Source organism: Cornus florida, unplaced genomic scaffold, assembly GCF_030987335.1.
Source record: "Cornus florida cultivar Cherokee Brave unplaced genomic scaffold, ASM3098733v1 CherokeeBrave_3.0.0_Hap2_Chr05, whole genome shotgun sequence".
Classification (NCBI taxonomy): Eukaryota; Viridiplantae; Streptophyta; class Magnoliopsida; order Cornales; family Cornaceae; genus Cornus; species Cornus florida.
Genome location: NW_026775575.1, coordinates 76,387,604 through 76,406,314, shown reverse-complemented (window position 1 = coordinate 76,406,314; position 18,711 = coordinate 76,387,604). Strand labels below are relative to the sequence as shown.

The 18,711-nt window shown below is 35.9% G+C and overlaps 1 protein-coding gene across 1 annotated transcript; it reads right to left on the bottom strand.

Moving 5' to 3' along the window:
• Window positions 1-2,039: 2,039 nt before the first annotated feature.
• Window positions 2,040-9,187, bottom strand: LOC132306928 (uncharacterized). Its single transcript, XM_059804538.1, has 9 exons — window positions 9,052-9,187; window positions 8,490-8,555; window positions 7,722-7,956; window positions 6,638-7,398; window positions 4,599-4,772; window positions 4,378-4,494; window positions 3,309-3,488; window positions 3,158-3,204; window positions 2,040-2,613 (listed from the first exon to the last, which is right to left on the bottom strand). Exons 2-9 carry the CDS (start codon window positions 8,535-8,537, stop codon window positions 2,301-2,303), a joined length of 1,875 nt encoding a protein of 624 aa, XP_059660521.1. The 5' UTR covers window positions 8,538-8,555; window positions 9,052-9,187; the 3' UTR covers window positions 2,040-2,300.
• Window positions 9,188-18,711: the final 9,524 nt, after the last annotated feature.

The window sequence follows — 18,711 nt, the reverse complement described above, 5'->3', positions numbered from 1 at the left end:
TTAAAAATAAAAATTTATTTAATAACAAATAAAAAGAAAAAAGTTTTTTATTTTTGTATTTAAAATAAAATAAGGAAAGTTTTATTTTTTTTGTATTAATAAAATAAAAAATTAGAGTTGAAAAAACGCAAAAAATAATAATTGAATACTTCACAGCCATGACACTAATAGTTTGATAAGATTTTTAAAAAAAATTATTAATGAATTAAAATTTTCTGGAAATTTTGAAAAAACTTCCATTTAAAAAAACTTCCATATTTTTTTTTCTTTTTTCTTTTTTCTTTCCTTTCAAATATTTGAGATATATATATATATATATATATATACACACATGTGAAGTGTCTATTTCTTTTGCCGAAAACACTAAATTGGTCTTTGACATATATATGTGATTGGAGAGAGAATAGGTAAAGAGAAAAACAGCATATATATATATATATATACACTCTTGCCTATTCTGGTTTTGCTATTGCCCATTCTGAGTGGAGCTATTGCCCACTCGGCATCTATAGAATTAGATATATGTATACGAATTGTTTTAGGGTTTTATTCGGAGTAATTTAAAAATAAAATTTTATTTAATAACAAATAAAAAAGAAAAAGTTTTTTTACTTTTATATTTAAGATAAAATAAGGTAAGTTTTATATTTTTGAATTAATAAAAATAAAATTAGAGTTGAAAAACCTAAAAATTAATAATTGAATATTTCATTATGTTTCAAATTGGAAAAGAAACGATGTAATTTGCATATTTGTTCGTAAGAAAAATAAAATAAAATAAAAATTGAACGGGTCAACTCGTCCAGCTCAAACACATTCGAGCTGGCCCAACCCAACCCGACTTCGAGTTGAGGTTGGGTTGGGACCGGGCTGGATTGAGCATGCCCAACTTGTAGCCCTAGACACATCTAATCATGGTCATTCAATTTTGGCTTATACAATTTAGATATATATTGTCACACTATTTCACATCGAAGACCTATCCGTGAATTATTTTTTCCATTTAGATAGGGTTAGGAACCATCCTAATAATTCTTTGCTGCAAACAATGGGGATATGGTTTAGCAGGGGAATGGACCCCAAACTAGCTCTCGACCTACTCACCCAGGGTGAACATAGTTTGTTTGTTCTTGGCCAAGCAGAAGAAAGTAGTAGTACCATTACAATGCATTAGAACCGACTTTAGGAGATGGAAAAGACTGCGTCGTTTGGCAACCGTTTTTGCTTTGTATTTTTATTTTGACTCGAAGTTGCTTTGTATTTTTATTTTGATCCAAAGCAAAAACAATATTTCTAGTTTAGAGTGTGTTTATAATTTATTCATTGTTCCAAGATTTTTGAAAATAAAAACATAAAAATGTTTGGTAAAAAGTGTTGCAAATTTAATTTTGAATGGTTAGTTAAAAATGAAATTTTTTTTTTTTTTTTTTTTTTGACAGAATCAACCAAAAGCATCATTTTTATGCTTCCGATTTTGACCATTTTTCCGGAAGCGCTCCAGTACGCAACAAGCCAAAAGGGCCAAAGTGGGAGAATATATAGAAGGCATGGTTGAAATGTAATTGAAATTGTTACAATCATTATTTATTTGTTTCTGTATAGTCAGTCAACAATGATAGAGAAAAAGACTAAGGTAAACAATGATAATTTTCCTCCCAGGGCGGGATTTGGAAGAGAAGTTCTTAAAGTTTTGCTTTCGAATCGCACTCTGGACTTAAATCACACTCTTGACTTGAATAGTGCATGCGTTGTAATGCCGAAGGAGAAAAAAAATAATAATAATAATAATAATGATAATTGAACACCATTAGCTTCATTAGGAAATTGAACAAGCAATAATAAGATTGATCAAAACTTCTACCCTGTGACAACTGCATTAAACATACACAAAATACTAGCAATTACTTCTCATGAATATTTACGGGATATCAATTTGGAAACGTAAGAGTTCCCACGTATCTTGCTAAGATCGTTGACAGTTGTAAATATATGACATTATCAAACACTATTAGCTCACGTAAGAATTGTACAAGGAGAGATAACCATGCCAATAATATATATATATTCCCACTATTATTTATATATCTATGCTGTACAACTGAACTGTGGAAATAGTAATTTGCAGTCCACCATAGAACTTTCATTGTACCTGATCAGTATAGAATATTCAGAAATACTATATATGCTAACAAAAACTTATTTAGAAAATAGTGAAGCAGACTTGGAACTAACTACCCCAAATAACGTATCATAGAATCTGTATAGTTCTCTCATTCTGTTTTGTCCACAATGCATGGAGTTCAAATGTAGAATTCGCGGTTGTCAAAAAATTCCCATCCATCCTCCACAAGTGCCTTGCCATCATCTTTAGCCCCCTCCCCTACAAGGAAAAGCTGGTCATCAACAGAGGCATTTGGGCTCGTCTTCGTTGGGGTCTCAGACGGCTCATCTTGCTCAGGAACCTGATCTGGTGCCAAGCTTTTCAGGGATGAGCCTGAAGAGGCTAAGATGCAGCTTGTCTGACTGGAAGAAAGAGATTTGCTAAGTGGAACGCGCTCATCAAACTTCTCTTTCAGCAACAATACATCCTGGCAAATGACAGAGATTTCTCCTCTGCAAAAAAGAAAATATATATATAATAAAAATGGAAAGTAAATTGTCTGTTAACCAAAGTTTTCAATAAGCAGCAGCAGGATGTAAACAACCAACTCTACAACAATTCACTACCAATGCTTTGCCTGCCTAATTTTATTCTTTGTTTTACCAAGCCTTTTGGCTCAAGTGGTATGTCCTCCTTCCAAATGGAAGGTTGAATCCGGTCAGCTCAAGAGACATAGTGTTTGTGTTTTGTGTAAATAGCTTACCCACCAAAACAAAGGGGAAAAAATGTGCTAGGCAAGAGTAGAAGCTGCAGTAGCCAAAGAAAGCACAAATATTGGCATTATGAAACCTCTCGAGCAAGATATAGTCAGGTGAAGTCTGGTCAGAAAAATAGGCTCATCGGTAGGAACCTTGGTACTTATTTTAGAGTTATCCTTCAGTCAAATGGTTTCATATGATACGGTTTTATGCATCAGCCATTATGAATGGACATATAGCCAACAAATGGGGAACTACAAACTTGGAACTTGATTTTTTTATGAATGACAGAACTTACTGCAACATATCGACAACACGGCCACGGTCCACAAGGAACTCTTGTAACTGCAATACAGAAAAATGACAAGTTCAAGTCATGGTGATAATCACGTGAAGTCTGCCTGAATTAAAAATATCAACACAGTTACATGTATGGAGAGATTTTCTACCTTGGAATTCTCCTCTGCTTCTTGCTTCAGTATCTTCGACTCCTCAACCACCTTCTCCATTACAAGTTCTTGCTCAGCAAGTGCATTTTGTGCAGATTTTACCTTTTCTAGCCTTTCCTGCTCCGCTGCTTCTCTAACTTTTTCTGCTGCAGCTAATCGTAACTCGAGAGTTTGACGCATCTGCAGAAAAAATGGGATACCATGTTATTTCTCCACATTATTCTTTCTTTATTACAAATAAATAAACTGAGACTATATCAATGGAGTTGGTAGGCCATAATAAGACTTAAAATTCAAAAGCGATATGGAGCAAAGACTCTTTCAGATCGTGCTTTAGCAAAGTCAAATGACCAGACAGGAAACAGTTCAAGATTCAGAGAGTCTACTCAACAATTCAAAGCAGAAAGGAAGGGTACAAGAATCTATATCACATGGAACTTGAACCAATTACTCATCAAATACACGTAATAAAGTACATCAAAACCACTTTCACAGTTGACGGGTAGACTGGGGAGAGCATTACACCAAAACTTAGCAAGTTGGATGCATAGAATTCAATCTTAAAACCAAATGTAACAAGTTGCTGCATCTTGTAGAGAATTAAGGCTAACATGAATATAAATAAGGGTGTTCCCAATGCCAAAGAAATAATGGATATTGCCAAAGCAATGTATAGATTTGGAGTAGTTTGTACAACTATCCACAACACTTTACTTCCATAGTTCCATATATGCCAAAGTTACTTTAGCAACTGTGGGAGCTTATATAATTGATAGCATACCAACTTAATTGATTTATTAAAATATAACAACCACAACCAGGACAACTAATTATTTTTGTTAGATTATGCGCACAAACACAAACTAGCTATGTGAATATATATATATATGAATTACCAACACCAGTGTACTAGAAGCAAAAACATATATTACTAGAACACATTTTTGGCACGTCCTACCAGATATTAAAGTTTATATTAATGTGTAATTAATTGCTATAGAAGTGACTCTAAAATGGAATTTAAGCGTGTGGGGCGAAAGAATATAAATAATAAAATGTAAAACAGCACCTCATCAAGAATTGCAAGGGATTTGTCCCTTTCATCTGACAAACTAAGCAGGCGAGATTGAAGTTCCTTTACTTCAGTAGCTAGAATGGCCTTCTCTCCATATACTTCTCCCGCATGCTGCAACAATAGGAAAGTAGACCAAAATTTTATTTTAATTAGTCAAAGAACAGCTAGATTCTCAAATCATTGAATTAAAATTTATATTGTAACAAGTGCACAACCATGTCATTTGCTTCCTTTGCATTATGCAGCATTTTTTTGAGGTCTTCCACCTTGGTGAGAATATCCAAGCCCCCTCTAATAGCTTCCTCCTTGGCTTGTTCTGCAGCATTCTCTTGATCTTCCACTTCTCTCATCAAGCTGATAACTGACTCCACAGCTGAAAACAAGGTTTTCTGCACCATTTTTCAATTATAAGAATCCAAAACAGCTCTGTCCCACAACAACAAAAAGACAAAAGGCAATTTGTAACAGGTACTCCGTTCACCTCTCTTCTCTATGTTTGTATGTATATGCAGTGTGTTTTATAATAAATAGTGGAACGTCTGAAAACACAAAGCCCAAAAACCAAAGATTGATGGTTGGATTACAAATGGTTGATCAACCTTACTAAATTATCACAGGTCATCCCAAACTACAATAGCAACCAAATTGACCAAAACACTTTGTTTTTTAGTCAAGGCTACAAGAAATACCTGTCTTGAAATTTATTGATTAAAAGGGGAAATCTTCTAATCCCAATATTGCAAATCTTTATAGCTTACAAGTCCAACACAGAATTTCTTCAAGGACAGTTCACAGGTTTGTGCTAGAATCACCAACCACCATCTAAAGTGTGAAGGAAAAAAGGCTTCAGCAGTAGTCAACATAAAATAATAGAGAATGCAGTGTAGAACTTGGAAAAAAATGAAGAACAACGAAAAAAGTTAAAAGAATTTGTAAGGTAACCTAAAAGCAACAACCCTGACTTCTATAATATCATAGATCTTTATGGAGTGTCAATTTAATAAAGATTGGGACATTGACAATATAATAATAGCACTCCAAAACGAAAAGATTACTCAAAATAACCACTTTTGTTATCAAAGGAACGATAATACAAAAGGATGGAGAGATAGATAGCGAAACAGTGATGTAACTAGTAGAATTGGAGCGGGTTGGACAAAATAAATACAAGCTAGATGGATTTTATGTGATAAGAATAACACATAGGTTAAAGGGAAAATTGTACAAGGACCGTTATTAGACCATGTTTTATAGAGTGGTCCGAGCAGAGTGTTGGGCCCTAAATAGTAAATAAGAATGCGGATGAGTGGAGTAACTAGGAGAGAGAGGGTAACTAATGAAAGTGATCACTAATGAAGGTGGTCACTAATGAAAGTGTGACTATAATTAGATGTAGCTCCCATTGGTGAAAAAATCAGAGTAGACTTTGATGGTTTGGACAAATACATTGGAGACCTAGAGACACGCCAGTCAAATGAGGAAGACTAGTTTTAATAGAAGGTAAGAGACGGGGAGGGCGACCAAATAACATGGGATGATGTTGCTATAAATGATTTTAAAAAGTTAAATATAGTAGGTGAAATGGCATGTAATTAAGAAGCTTGGAGAGAGAATTAATGTGGCTGACCCCATTTATATGGGATTAAGGCAAGGGGAAAAAAAAAAAACCAGCCACAAGAAACGATATGAAACTGAAACTGGATGCAGAAAATACTCTTGACAAAGTAATTTATACTAAACTGAAAAAATATGCCAACTAGCTATTATCAATTCTCCTTCCTAAGATACATAAATCAGCTTGCTCTCCAACCTCACGCCAACCCACCCCCCAACAACCCAAAAAAAAGAAAGAACATATTTTTAATACAATCTAGTGTAAATACTTTTATGAAAATTTCTTACAATGGGAAATTATGGACTTTTTTTTCATAATTAAAATAATGGACATTTTCAGCAGCCAAGGAAAGAAAAAATTGGAACATGAAATGGCCATTTCGGTAAGAATGCAAAGCCACATAGACTTATATATCTATTAGAATTTTCCCCTTTAATTTGATTACTACTCTATAAACATGGAGGCAGTTTACAGAGTATTAGATATATGCAGCATGTGGCTCAGATCATGTGGAACATATGCCAAGTGTATATGAGTAAAGTTATAAAATTATAAGCCTACTCTAGTAATGCTCCCAATTTTTCTCTTAAATTCATAATAAGACACTAAAAGCCAAGCAAATTTTGATGCTGATAATACCTTGTTACTTCTTGCATCTTCAATAATATTCTCAAGAAGATCAATTCTACAAATTTGGCCAGATCTGGTAACACTAGTGTTCAAGGTTGACTCATCCTCCAGAGCAATCATTTCACCAACATATGTATCTTCCTTGGAAGCAACATCCAAAGAATCACTTGGTTCTGGTTTCTCACAACCAGTAATTAGCAAGTCAGACACAACTACCAACTGATCACTGGTTTTAGGAGAAATCAGTGTCTCTTCTTGAACAGGTGATAGAGCCAGCTGAACCACAGAATTTTCAACCTCCAATGCATTTCCCTCTAAACAAGATTGATCTTGACTGTTTCCCTCATCAACAGCCATATTACAATGACAAGCACCACATCCTTCAGTACCTTCACAATCAGAATGTATTATATCATTTATGCTTCCATTTACACCACGATTCTCATGCTCCAAAGTGGTTGATGAAACAAGTAAATTCTCATCAGAGCCAACGTCGACACTACTTTCCTGATACTTCCCTACTGAAATGGCTACTTCACTTTCAGTGTTTCCACCTACTTGTTCATGATCATCGTTTGCATCATTTTCATCTATCAATGTGATTGATGAGACTTGGGAGGTCAGATCAGATCCAACTTTGACGCTATGTTCTTCACGCTTCCCTAATGAAGTCAATTCCTCAATTCCATTAGATCCGCATACTTGATCTTGACCAACATTTATATCATAATATGAAGAACCATTTAAAGACTCATCCCAGCTTGTTGAACCTGCAATAAGAGCACTATGAGTACATGCCAAGTGGTTGCCACCTTCCCAGCTAATAAAATCAACATGTTATGTCAACTACAACATTTACAAAAGCTAAATTTAACTGAAAAGAACACATATTGATTACCTTCCACAAGGAATTTAATTTAAAGACTTATCTGACACGTGAATTTTAGAAAGCTGATCAATCAACATACAACTTCTAGAAAAGGGTAAAAAAAAAAAAAAAAAGAAAAAAGAAAAACTGATGTCTCGACTGAAATTGGAAATTGAATTTAAAACTGTATGAGCATTTCAACAAACATAGGAGCAAAGGAATTACCTCTTGACTGTTGCAGCAAAACATCATTCTCATTAGAAGAGCAGGGTGATGAGGACCGTTTCGCAGAGGTATTACCTCTTGACTGTTCCAGCAAAACACCATTGTCATTAGAAGAGCAGGGTTCCGGGGACCGTTTGGAGATATAGGGGATGACCTCGACAAGAACAGCCTCCACGGCTGCATCAGCATCCTTAGAGTGCTCAATAGCTACAGCCCTTAGTATCCGAGCATCAAGCTGTTCAAAATAACATTTGAAACGTGGTCTACGTTGATAATGACACAAAAGTGAAGAAAGGTTGCTAAATTTTTGCATTGATTTTACCACAAAACAATGTAACCAGTTGGTATGCAATCATAAAAGTGATTAAAATATCAACCTCACAAAAAATAAAATAAAATGAACTCATAATAACCTCACAATTCAATGGAAGCTCGTCAACACCAAAAGAGTTGTTATATAATTTAAGTAATTAATTATTGTAATCTTAAAATTTTCAATATAGTTACCCTATTAATAAATGCTATGTTGAGTGGAAGATTTTCATAAGTTATAATCACTAGTACCTTATAAAAACATGAAGAAAAGGATTGTTAAATATACTATCATGAATTTGCATTTACCCACTACAAACATACATCTCCATACTTCTCCATGATTCTAGGACAAAATCTAAACAATACATCATTCATGATTAACCACAAATCTCAACTTGAATCAAGCAATTAAAGAAACAAACTAAAAACATAAAAACTTAGCAGTAATATTACCTGTGGAAAAACCTCCTGCAATGCCTTATAAACTGAATTGAAACCCATCTTCAATAACTACTAAATCTACACAGAAAAGACAAAAGCAAATTTCAGAAAATACAGAACATTATAATAACAAAATAAATTGAATAAATATACAAATAATGACACATGAATAATTACAGTTTACAATAAAGAAATAAGTAAACAAAAAACTTGTGTTAAGTTCGAAATTTTTTAATCTTTTCTTAAAAAGCACAAGCCCTAATCCTCCGTTGGGTTGCCAAGAAAACTAAGTATCATACAAGAAATAAATATTGAAGAGATTTTCTAAAGATCTATCTCTAAATTAACACAATAAGTTGTTTTTGGTTACTGGACTGGAGGTTTTTGTTCTCTCGAGTCGAAACAAGAATAAAAATATAAAAACTGAAACTTCCAATTTCTTTTTCCTTTTCTTTCCTACCTTTCTCGGCAACCAAACGATTGGAAAAAATCAAGATCAATGTATTTCACAACAAGAAGAATATTACAGAAACCCTAGAAATAAATAATCAAAGGGTTTGAGAGGAATACGAACCTTTCGGACGCTTAACGTTCCCAATTCTCGCCCTACGAGAGAGAGAGAGAGAGAGAGAGAGAGTAGTAGTGAAAACAGAGAGAGAATTCTATTTATTTAAATATATTTATAGAAATGTAATATATAAATATATGTAAGATACGTAATTGTAGATTTGTTTTGATGAGAAGAAGTCGCCGATTAATACGAGACCCATGCTGCTAAGAAATGGGGTATTCGTGTCAATTAATATTTATGGAAGGGTATTTTCGTCTAATGATATGGGAATGTTTGACTTCTGTGGCGCTACGTGGAGCAGATTGTATGGTGGAGAAACAAGCCAGTTCAATTGGGTATGAAGAGATTGGATGTACGATCCTAGTCAGCAGGACCTTTAGGATTATTTGTGGGGACAACTTTCGGGCTTTCAAGAAGTTTGTAGGCAGTGTTTGGAAGATTGTGCAATGGGCCAAAAGGCCCAAACCAAAATTTATTAATACCTCTATTATTAATAAAATGCGTGGAATTAAAGAAAATTTTAGTTAAATTTTATGAGTTGTTTTTTTCATATTTCACCAATTATAATTTCAATTCCATGCCTGACAAACATATAGCAATGGGATCGTGTGAGATGGAAAGGATGTGATGCTACATTTGGTATGCAATAATAAAATGGAATGGTCATTCTCAATCTATTATTTGGTTGCAAATATAAAATGTGTAGGAATGAAATGATAATAACTATTCTAATATTTAGTTGGACCCATTTAAAATTCATAATGAATGAATTTCAAATTAAATTTTCAAAAATGTCCCTATATATATATATATATATTTTAAAGAAATGACAACGGTGGTAGATGATGGTGGAGGTAGAAAGCGGTAATGGTATTGAAAGATGGCAGTGGTGTTGGTGGAAGGCGATGATAGTGGTAGTAGTTGTGGAATGCGGCAATGGTGTAGGTGATGAAGGTAAAAGGCAATGGAGGTGACAGTAGTAGAAAACAGCAATGGTGGTGGGTGGAAAGCAGTGGAGGTAATGGTAATGATGGGAGTCGACGGGGTGTTGGTGGTGAAAAACGATCACCCCAAAATCTTAAATACATAAACTCTTGTCTAGTATTAAAATCTGGCATGACTTTCTTTACACAACCACAATTTTACAAAAAAAATAATTAAATAAAGAAGTAGATGTAAATCACCCACTAATTTATTAAATCGATACAACTATAATAACAATCAACCTTGTCACAATTAATCCATGACAACTGAACAAAATGAACTAAATCCCAAAATATATCGTCATTCTTATTACAATGCGAAATTGAACTAAACCAAAGAATACGACAAGCTAGCCAAAATCCATCACCACCATGTAATCCCATCACGTTCCTACTCAACGTGAACCTGAAATGTGATAATGGGGTGAGCTCACAAGCTCAGCAATAAATGCTAAACACAATCATCGTTCAGCAAATTAACCTTACCTTGTATTCATGTATATATAAGCAACTCAAATAAGTTCATTATTCAAATGTGTATAACCCAGTTAATTATAAACTTAATAAATAACCATCTTTTATTTTTAATAAATCTGCATATCTCACATGAGCCACGGGCTCCCGTCCAATAAAATGGTGTGAATCGTATAGTCCCTGACTACCAAAAACACACATGTGGCTGGATTGTACGTCTATTCCCCAGATGATCCTTGATCACGTCCACACAATAAAGGCTCATTAGATCCATGGCCATAATAAAAGGGTAGTGCACTCCCAAATAAGTAGGTCCCTGACCATACCCAAAGTCATCATAGCGTCAGTCCCTGACTGCCCTCCGACTAATCCAAACTCATCATTATTAACTATGGTGAATTATGAGGGACATTATTAGTTAATAATTTAAATTAATAAGTAATACACCCAAACACACTTTTAATTTAAAACAGAACCCTTAAGACCCAACTAGTGGGAGTACAGAAATTCTGGACACACTTTAATATCAGATATAAATCCCTATAACATTTTTGAGTCAAACCTTTAATAATTTTCCGTACTCTCCATTAATAGTTTTTTTTTTTTTTTTTTTTTTGAAGTTTTAATTTGGTTAAAGTATCTAAACAGTATCTACAAATCAGGATTGCATCACAATTGATTTCAATATGCTTACAAAGAGTAATATAGAATTTCTTGTAATTTTGAAATATGATTACTATTTTTCTTTCCTAACTTAATTAAATCAAGATCACTTAAAAGAAAATAATAAGAAAAAAATATTGAATCTCTATGGACACAACAGTGAACCCAAATTAACAGATTTAGAGAGTGAAATGGAAACCCAGTTAAAAACGCATATGGGTCTCTCTCTCTCTCTCATTCACTTGTCCCTTGACTGTGAGTGGTTACACAAACCCACTACATCACCATCATCCGAATTTGATTCCCAATATGCTACTAGCAAATTAATTATGGAAATCTATAGTTGCATCTAATCTAACCCAAAAGCAGGCCCACAACAAGTTACTGGAGTCATTCTATATAAAATTACTTATATAAGATGTCTAACATGCATATATACGTACATAAATATTCATATATATATGTGTGTGTGTGTGTGAAAATATATTTTGCACCTTCGCAGTACTCCAACAAAGTTAACAGAGCAGGTTCACGCCCCAAAATTCCATGATATGCTTCCACAATTTTCCTCAGTTATTCAACCATATATACCACATATATTATATCCCATATATACAAATAGATCATAACGGGAACCCATCTATAATAATCATTGTAATCCTTTGAATGGAAACAGTATATTGCATTATGTAAAACTTTAAATTCAACTTACCAATAATAGCATGCCTAGACTAAACCATCCTAACTAAATCCTTGATTTTAAGTTCTACGATCAAACTTAATTTAATTATTTTAAAACAAATAATTTCCTTTATTGGAACCCAATAATTCAAGAAAACAAGTGCACATTTGTACTAGTATAATCCTAACTTTAAGAATAATATTTCTACAATTTATTTAAAACACACAAATTAGATTTTTTTAAGACTCATCATAATCAAGTTTCAAATATATATAAAAATACAATGCAAGATTAACTTGCCTGAAAAATTGCTAAACCTTCCTTTTACACAATTGTCTGATCACTGTCCTTTCTCCCGGTTACACCGTCCTTTCTCCCGACTACTGCAGAAGACATGACGTTAGATAACTCTCTCTCTGGGTCTCCGTCTTATCACGCTGTATCGTGCCAATATTATTATTTTTTTTTTAAATAATATCCTCGTAGAACTGATACAACATGAAATATAAAGATAACTATAACTGCATTTGAGATAGTTTAGGATTCCTATTTAAATTTAAAAAAAAAAAAAAAAAAAAAAACTCTAATATCACTACTATATTTTTAAATTCAAACATAGATAACAATTAAATAAAATAAAATAAATAAATATATGTATGTGTGTGTGTGTGTATATATATATATATATAAATTTATACACGGGTCTTACATTCTACCCTTATAGAAAGAAATTTCGCCCTCGAAATTTGCGTACCTTATTCGAATAGATGTGGGTACTTTCCCTTCATTTCTGACTCTAGCTCCCAAGTAGCCTCTCTCTCATCCTGATGATTCTACTGCACCTTCACCAGAGGTATCTCTGCCCGCCTCAACTGTTTCACCATACTGTCAACAATGCAAACAGGCGTCTCAGCATAGGTTGCATTAGGACGCAACTGAACCTCTGTGCAGTCAACAACCTGAGTTTCATCCCTTAAGCACCTCCTCAACATGGAGACATGGAAAACATCATGAACAGCTGATAGTCTAGATGGTAGAGCCAATCTATACGCCACCTTCCCAATCCTCTCTATGATCTTAAAAGGTCCAATGAATTGAGGAGCTAACTTCCCTTTCTTTTTACCAAATCTCGTAACCCCCTTCATTGGTGATACTTTCAAGAACACCAAGTCACCCACACTAAACTCTAAAGCACGACGACGTCGATCTGCATAACTCTTCTGTCGACTCTGAGCTGTGCGAAGTTGATCTCGAATGATGGTAACCTTCTCCATAGTCTCTTGCACCAACTCTGGCCCCAAAAAACTACCATCACCAACCTCAGCCCAACATACAGGTGAACGACAAGGTCTACCATAAAGTGCCTCATACGGTGCTATGTCGATACTAGCTTGATAGCTGTTATTATAAGCGAACTCAACCGGTGGAATGTGATCCTCCCAACTGTCCCGAAAATCTAGCGCACAAGCACGAAGCATATCCTCCAACACCTGAATGACCCTCTCGGACTGGCCATTGGTCTAAGGATGAAAAGCAGTACTCAAACTCAAAGGAGTACCAAAAGCTGCATAGAAACTACTCCAAAATCGAGATGAAAAACGAGGATCGCGATCTGAGACAATAGACACCGGCACTCCATGAAGCTTAACTAAGTCTCTAATGTAGATCTTACACAATTCCTTTACAGTATCAGTAGCTTGAATGGGTAGAAAATGAGCTGATTTAGTCAATCGGTCCACTATCACCCACACTGTATCATGGTTATGTATCGACCTCAGTAACCCCACAACAAAATCCATCGTCAAATGCTCCCATTTCTACTCAGGCACAGGCAAAGGCTGTAATAGTCCTGCTGGTCTCTGGTGCTTAGCCTTCACTCGCTAACAAGTGAGACATCTAGATACAAACTCTGCCACATCACGTTTCATACTTTCCCACCGGAACTGTCTCTCAAGATCATGATACATCTTAGTGCCACCTGGGTGCACTATGTACCTAGAGTGGTGTGCCTCCTCTAAAATCTTTCTCTTGAGTTCTGCTAAGTCTGGAACACATAGCATACCTCGAAATCTCATACCACCATCAGCTCCATACGTCCAGTCAACATTACCTTCATCATTAACAGCCTCAACTGCTTTGGTCTGTAACCTGTTATCCTGAGTCTGAGAATGAATGATCCGGCTGATCAAAGTAGGTTGTACAGTCAAACTACAAAGAAGAGCCCCTGTACTCTGAGAACTCGGCATGATAGAAAACTTTGCCAATACCTCTAACATCATCCACTCCTGAATCATCATAAAAGCAACTATTTCTGTTGGTTTCCGACTCAAGGCATCTGCTACCACATTCGCTTTTCCAGGATGATACTGAAGGGTCATATCAAAATCCTTCATCTTCTCCATCCACCTCCGTTGTCTCATATTCAACTCTTTCTGAGTGTAGAGGTACTTAAGGCTCTTGTGATCAGAGAATAACTCAAATTCCTCGTCATACAAATAATGCCTCCACACCTTCAATGCAAGAACCACTGCTGCCAATTCCAGGTCATGTGTAGGGTAATTCTGCTCATGTAGCTTAAGCTGCCTAGAGGCATACGCTACCACTTTATCATCTTGCATCAAAACACAGCCAAGACCCTAATATGATGCATCTGTGTAGATCACAAATCTTTTACCACTAACAGGAATGGTAAGAATTGGTGCTGAAGTCAGTCTCGTCTTCAGCTCCTCAAATGCCTACTCACAACGGTGATCCCAAACAAACTTCACATCCTTTCGAGTCAAACGGGTCAATGGTGCAGCAATCTTAGAGAAACCCTCCATGAAGCGCCTATAGTATCCTGCCAGTCCTAAGAAGCTACGAATCTCAGTGACAGTAGTAGGCCATTTCCAACTCATCACAACCTCCACCTTGGCAGAATCCATTGAAACTCTATCCTTAGAGATCACATGCCCCAAAAACTGAATCTGCTCCTGCCAAAAATCACACTTCTCAAACTGAGCATAGAGCTGATGCTCACGCAAAGTCTGAAGTGTAATGCTTAAGTGTCTCTCATGCTCCTCCTTAGTCTTGGAATATATCAGAATGTCATCAACAAATACCACAACAAGCTGATCCAAGTAAGGTCGAAACACTCGGTTCATCAAATCCATAAAAACTATCGGAGCGTTAGTCAATCCAAAAAGCATGACTAAGAACTCATAGAGGCCATAACGAGTCCTGAAGGCAGTCTTAGGAATATCCTCATCCCTAATCCTCAGCTGATGGTACCCAGTCCTCAAGTCAATCTTAGAAAACAACTGCGCCCCTCTGAGTTGATCAAACAAATCATCGATGCGTGGCAATGGGTACTTGTTCTTAATAGTGACCTTATTCAGTGCATGGTAGTCAACACATAAGCGGAGTGACCATCCTTCTTCTTGACAAATAGAACAGGTGCTCCCCAAGGTGATGTGCTAGGTCGAATAAACCCCTGATCTTACAACTCTTGAGTCTGTTTCTTCAACTCACTTAATTCAACTGGCGCCATTCTGTAGGGTGCCCTAGAAATAGGTGAAATACCAGGAGTGAGGTCGATGCAAAAATCCACTGCCCTCCTAGGAGGCAAACCCAGAATATCTTGAAACACATCTACATACCTTGACACTGTAGGCAACTGCTCTATAGTCAAGCGTTGCTCAACCACCTCAATGTGTGCAAGAAATCCCATAGTTATGGTGCCCTCGAACTCTCCACACTTATATCGAGAAGGTAACTGTCCCGAAATTGAGAATACAATAATCCTCTCATGACAGTCCAACTGAGCATGATATCTAGTCAACCAATCCATACCCAGTATAGCATCAAAGTCTCTCATATGTAATACTATCAAATCAATAAGGTACTCCAACTCCCCAATTGTAACAGGACAAGTACGACATATTCTATCAAGTGTTGTCGCGCTCCCGAGTGGAGTTGTAATAGATAAGGCATTACTCATATGTCCAGGTTCTAATCCCAGTGTGTCCACAAATGATAGTGCAATGAAAAAATATGAAGAACCTGAATCAAATAGCACTCTAGCTACACTGCCATAAATAGTAAGTGTACCTTCCACTGCTGGTGGTGCACGGTCCTGTCTCCCATCTGGAACAACTGCATTAAACCTTGCACCTCCATGCTGCTGTGGTGCTTGACCTCTCTGCTGGTTATTCTTGTGAGGCTTGGGACAATTACGAGCCAAATGTCTTTGCTCACGACAATTGTAGCAATGTCCGTTGAACTGATATGGCTGTGTATCATGAGGCATGGCTGGTACTAAAGCTGTGGATTAATCACCTTCACCAACTCTCTGCCGTTTCCCTACTTGCCAATCTTGTCTGCCTCTCTGCCAAGACTGACCTTGCCAGTTTCTCTGAGCCTGCTGCTGTTGACCCCTCTGATTCTGTTGAGAGTTGCTCTGATTTTATTGAGAGCTGCTAGCCCTCTTACTTTTCTGTTCTGCCCTACGCTCCTTCTGTTTCTGAAAGGCAATGTTATTATTCTCCTCTACTGCCATGGCACATTCCACCACTTTAGCATAAGTGTCAAAATGATGACCCACCACAAACTTCTTCACATGAGAGATCAACCCCCGCTCAAACTTTCTGACCTTGTGTAATTCATTCGCAACAATGTGAGGAGCGAATTGGGATAGCTCTGTAAACTTTCTCTCGTACTCATTGACTGTCATATCATAATTCTTTTCCAGCTGCATGAACTCAGTTGCCTTCTTCTCCTTCACTGATTGTGGAAAGTATTTGTCATTGAACCGAGTTTTAAAATCATCCCAGGTCATAGTTGTAATGTCCACAACCATCCTGGTCTCTGACTGCCACCACTGATGCGCCTCACCAGATAAAAAAAAATGCACCAATCTTCCTTTTCTGCACCTCAGTGCAGTCCATCATCTCAAAATATCTTTCCAAATCTTCAATCCATTTCTCGGTATCAAGTGGATCGGTAGATCTGACGAAATCAACAGCCCCCAATTTGCGTATATCTCTGATAAATCCAATCATAGGACTCGGTACATTTGGTATGTAATAATAGAATGAAATGGTCATTCTTATTCTATTATTTGGTTGCAAATATAAAACGTGTAGGAATGAAATGATAATAACCATTCTAATGTTTAGTTGGACCCGTTTAAAATTTATAATGAATGAATTTCAAATTAAATTCTCAAAAATGTCCCTATATATATATATATATATATATATATATATATATATATATATTAAAGAAATGACGACAGTGGTAGATGATGGTGGAGGTGGAAAGCGGTAATGGTGTTGGAAGGTGGCAGTGGTGTTGGTGGAAGGCGATGATAGTGGTAGTAGTTGTGGAAGGCGGCAATGGTGTAGGTGATGAAGATGAAAGGCAATGGAGGTGACAGTAGTAGAAAGCGGCAGTGGTGGTGGGTGGAAGGCAGTGGAGGTAGTGGTAATGATGGGAGTCGACGGGGGTGTTGGTGGTGAAAGATGATGGCAATGGCAATGGAGGCGATGACGGCAATGGAAGGCAATGGAGGTTGCGGCGATGTGGTGGTGATGGAATGTGGCAACAGTGGTGGCAGTGGTGAAAGGTAATGATGGTGGTAACAACGACAGTAGTGGTGGCGATAATGGTGACGGTGATAATGGCAATGATGGAGGTAAAAGGCAATAAAGGTGGCAGTGGTCGAAGGTGATAGTGGTGGAAGTCAGTGGTAGTGGAGGTGGCGATGGTGAAAGGCGGTGTGGTGGTTGAAGGCGACAACAATAGTGGTGATGGCAGTAACTTTATTTATATTACTTGGGAATAGAATGGTCATTTCATAGGTTTAGTAACTTTAGTTGTAGAATGGATTTTTTTTCCTAATGAAATGACCATTTCCAATTTAAATTACATTCCAAACAAATAAATTGTTGGAATGAGTATTTCATTCCTCACACAAAACCCAACATGAAAAATAAAATAAAAAAATAAAAAATAAAATTTTGCTATACGGATAGTTTTTCAATAAAATGATCATTTTATACTTTGAGAATTGTGAAATTTATCATAGAAAAAGAGTATTATTGCGAGTCCATAAAATTTTCTCAACAAATCAAAATAGTTTTATGAGAAAATTAATAAATGGTTATAATTTTTCTTTTAATCATAATTAAAATTTTCATTTCTTTACCTTTCTTGCTATATTCATTTAACCAAAGTGAACATTAAATCTTATAAATAAGGACATCTCAATCAACGTTTGACACCTACAAATTAGTATTTTATGAAAAATGTTTATAAAATTTGAACAAAAATTTTTTCAATTTCAATTCCAATGAGCCTGTTCGCAAACACAATATAAGTTTAAATCTTGTCGGAACCATCTATCAAAGCAATAGTTACTGGTTTGATTTTGATTGCTTTTTATGAAATTATTTGGACCAAGTCAATACGCAAGGTTTGAACAAGATTATGTTTTCAAATATGTCTATATCTTTTCTACCTTTTTAAAATGGATGATGAGAAAAATATTCTCAAGAGAAAAATAAATGTGTAAATGGAGAGTGTATTTTTTACCAATTGAGAAAAAATGAAAAATTTCTCGTGGTACCTTTATTAACTACTACTATTACAGTATTATCATAAAATACTGTGTAGGTCATTGCCAATATGTCTAGATCATCGGGCCATTAAGGCCTCTTTTGGACTGACTTTTCATACACTAATCCGCCAATTACATGATACCATTTGGACATATGTAAATAGCTTCCACATCAACAACTCGTTTTTGCTTTTCATCGCAAAAATGTGGACAATTAATCATAGATAATGGTTATCTATTCCCTGGTGATTAGGGTGAAGTTA

Coding starts and splice junctions, on each gene's coding strand:
- LOC132306928 (XM_059804538.1), bottom strand. CDS start 8,537: ATGGGTTTCAATTCAGTTTATAAGGCATTGCAGGAGGTTTTTCCACAG. Junction 7,957..8,489: donor TGCAGGAGGTTTTTCCACAG/GTAATATTACTG, acceptor TATTTTGAACAG/CTTGATGCTCGGATACTAAG. Junction 4,773..6,637: donor AAGATGCAAGAAGTAACAAG/GTATTATCAGCA, acceptor AAAATGGTGCAG/AAAACCTTGTTTTCAGCTGT.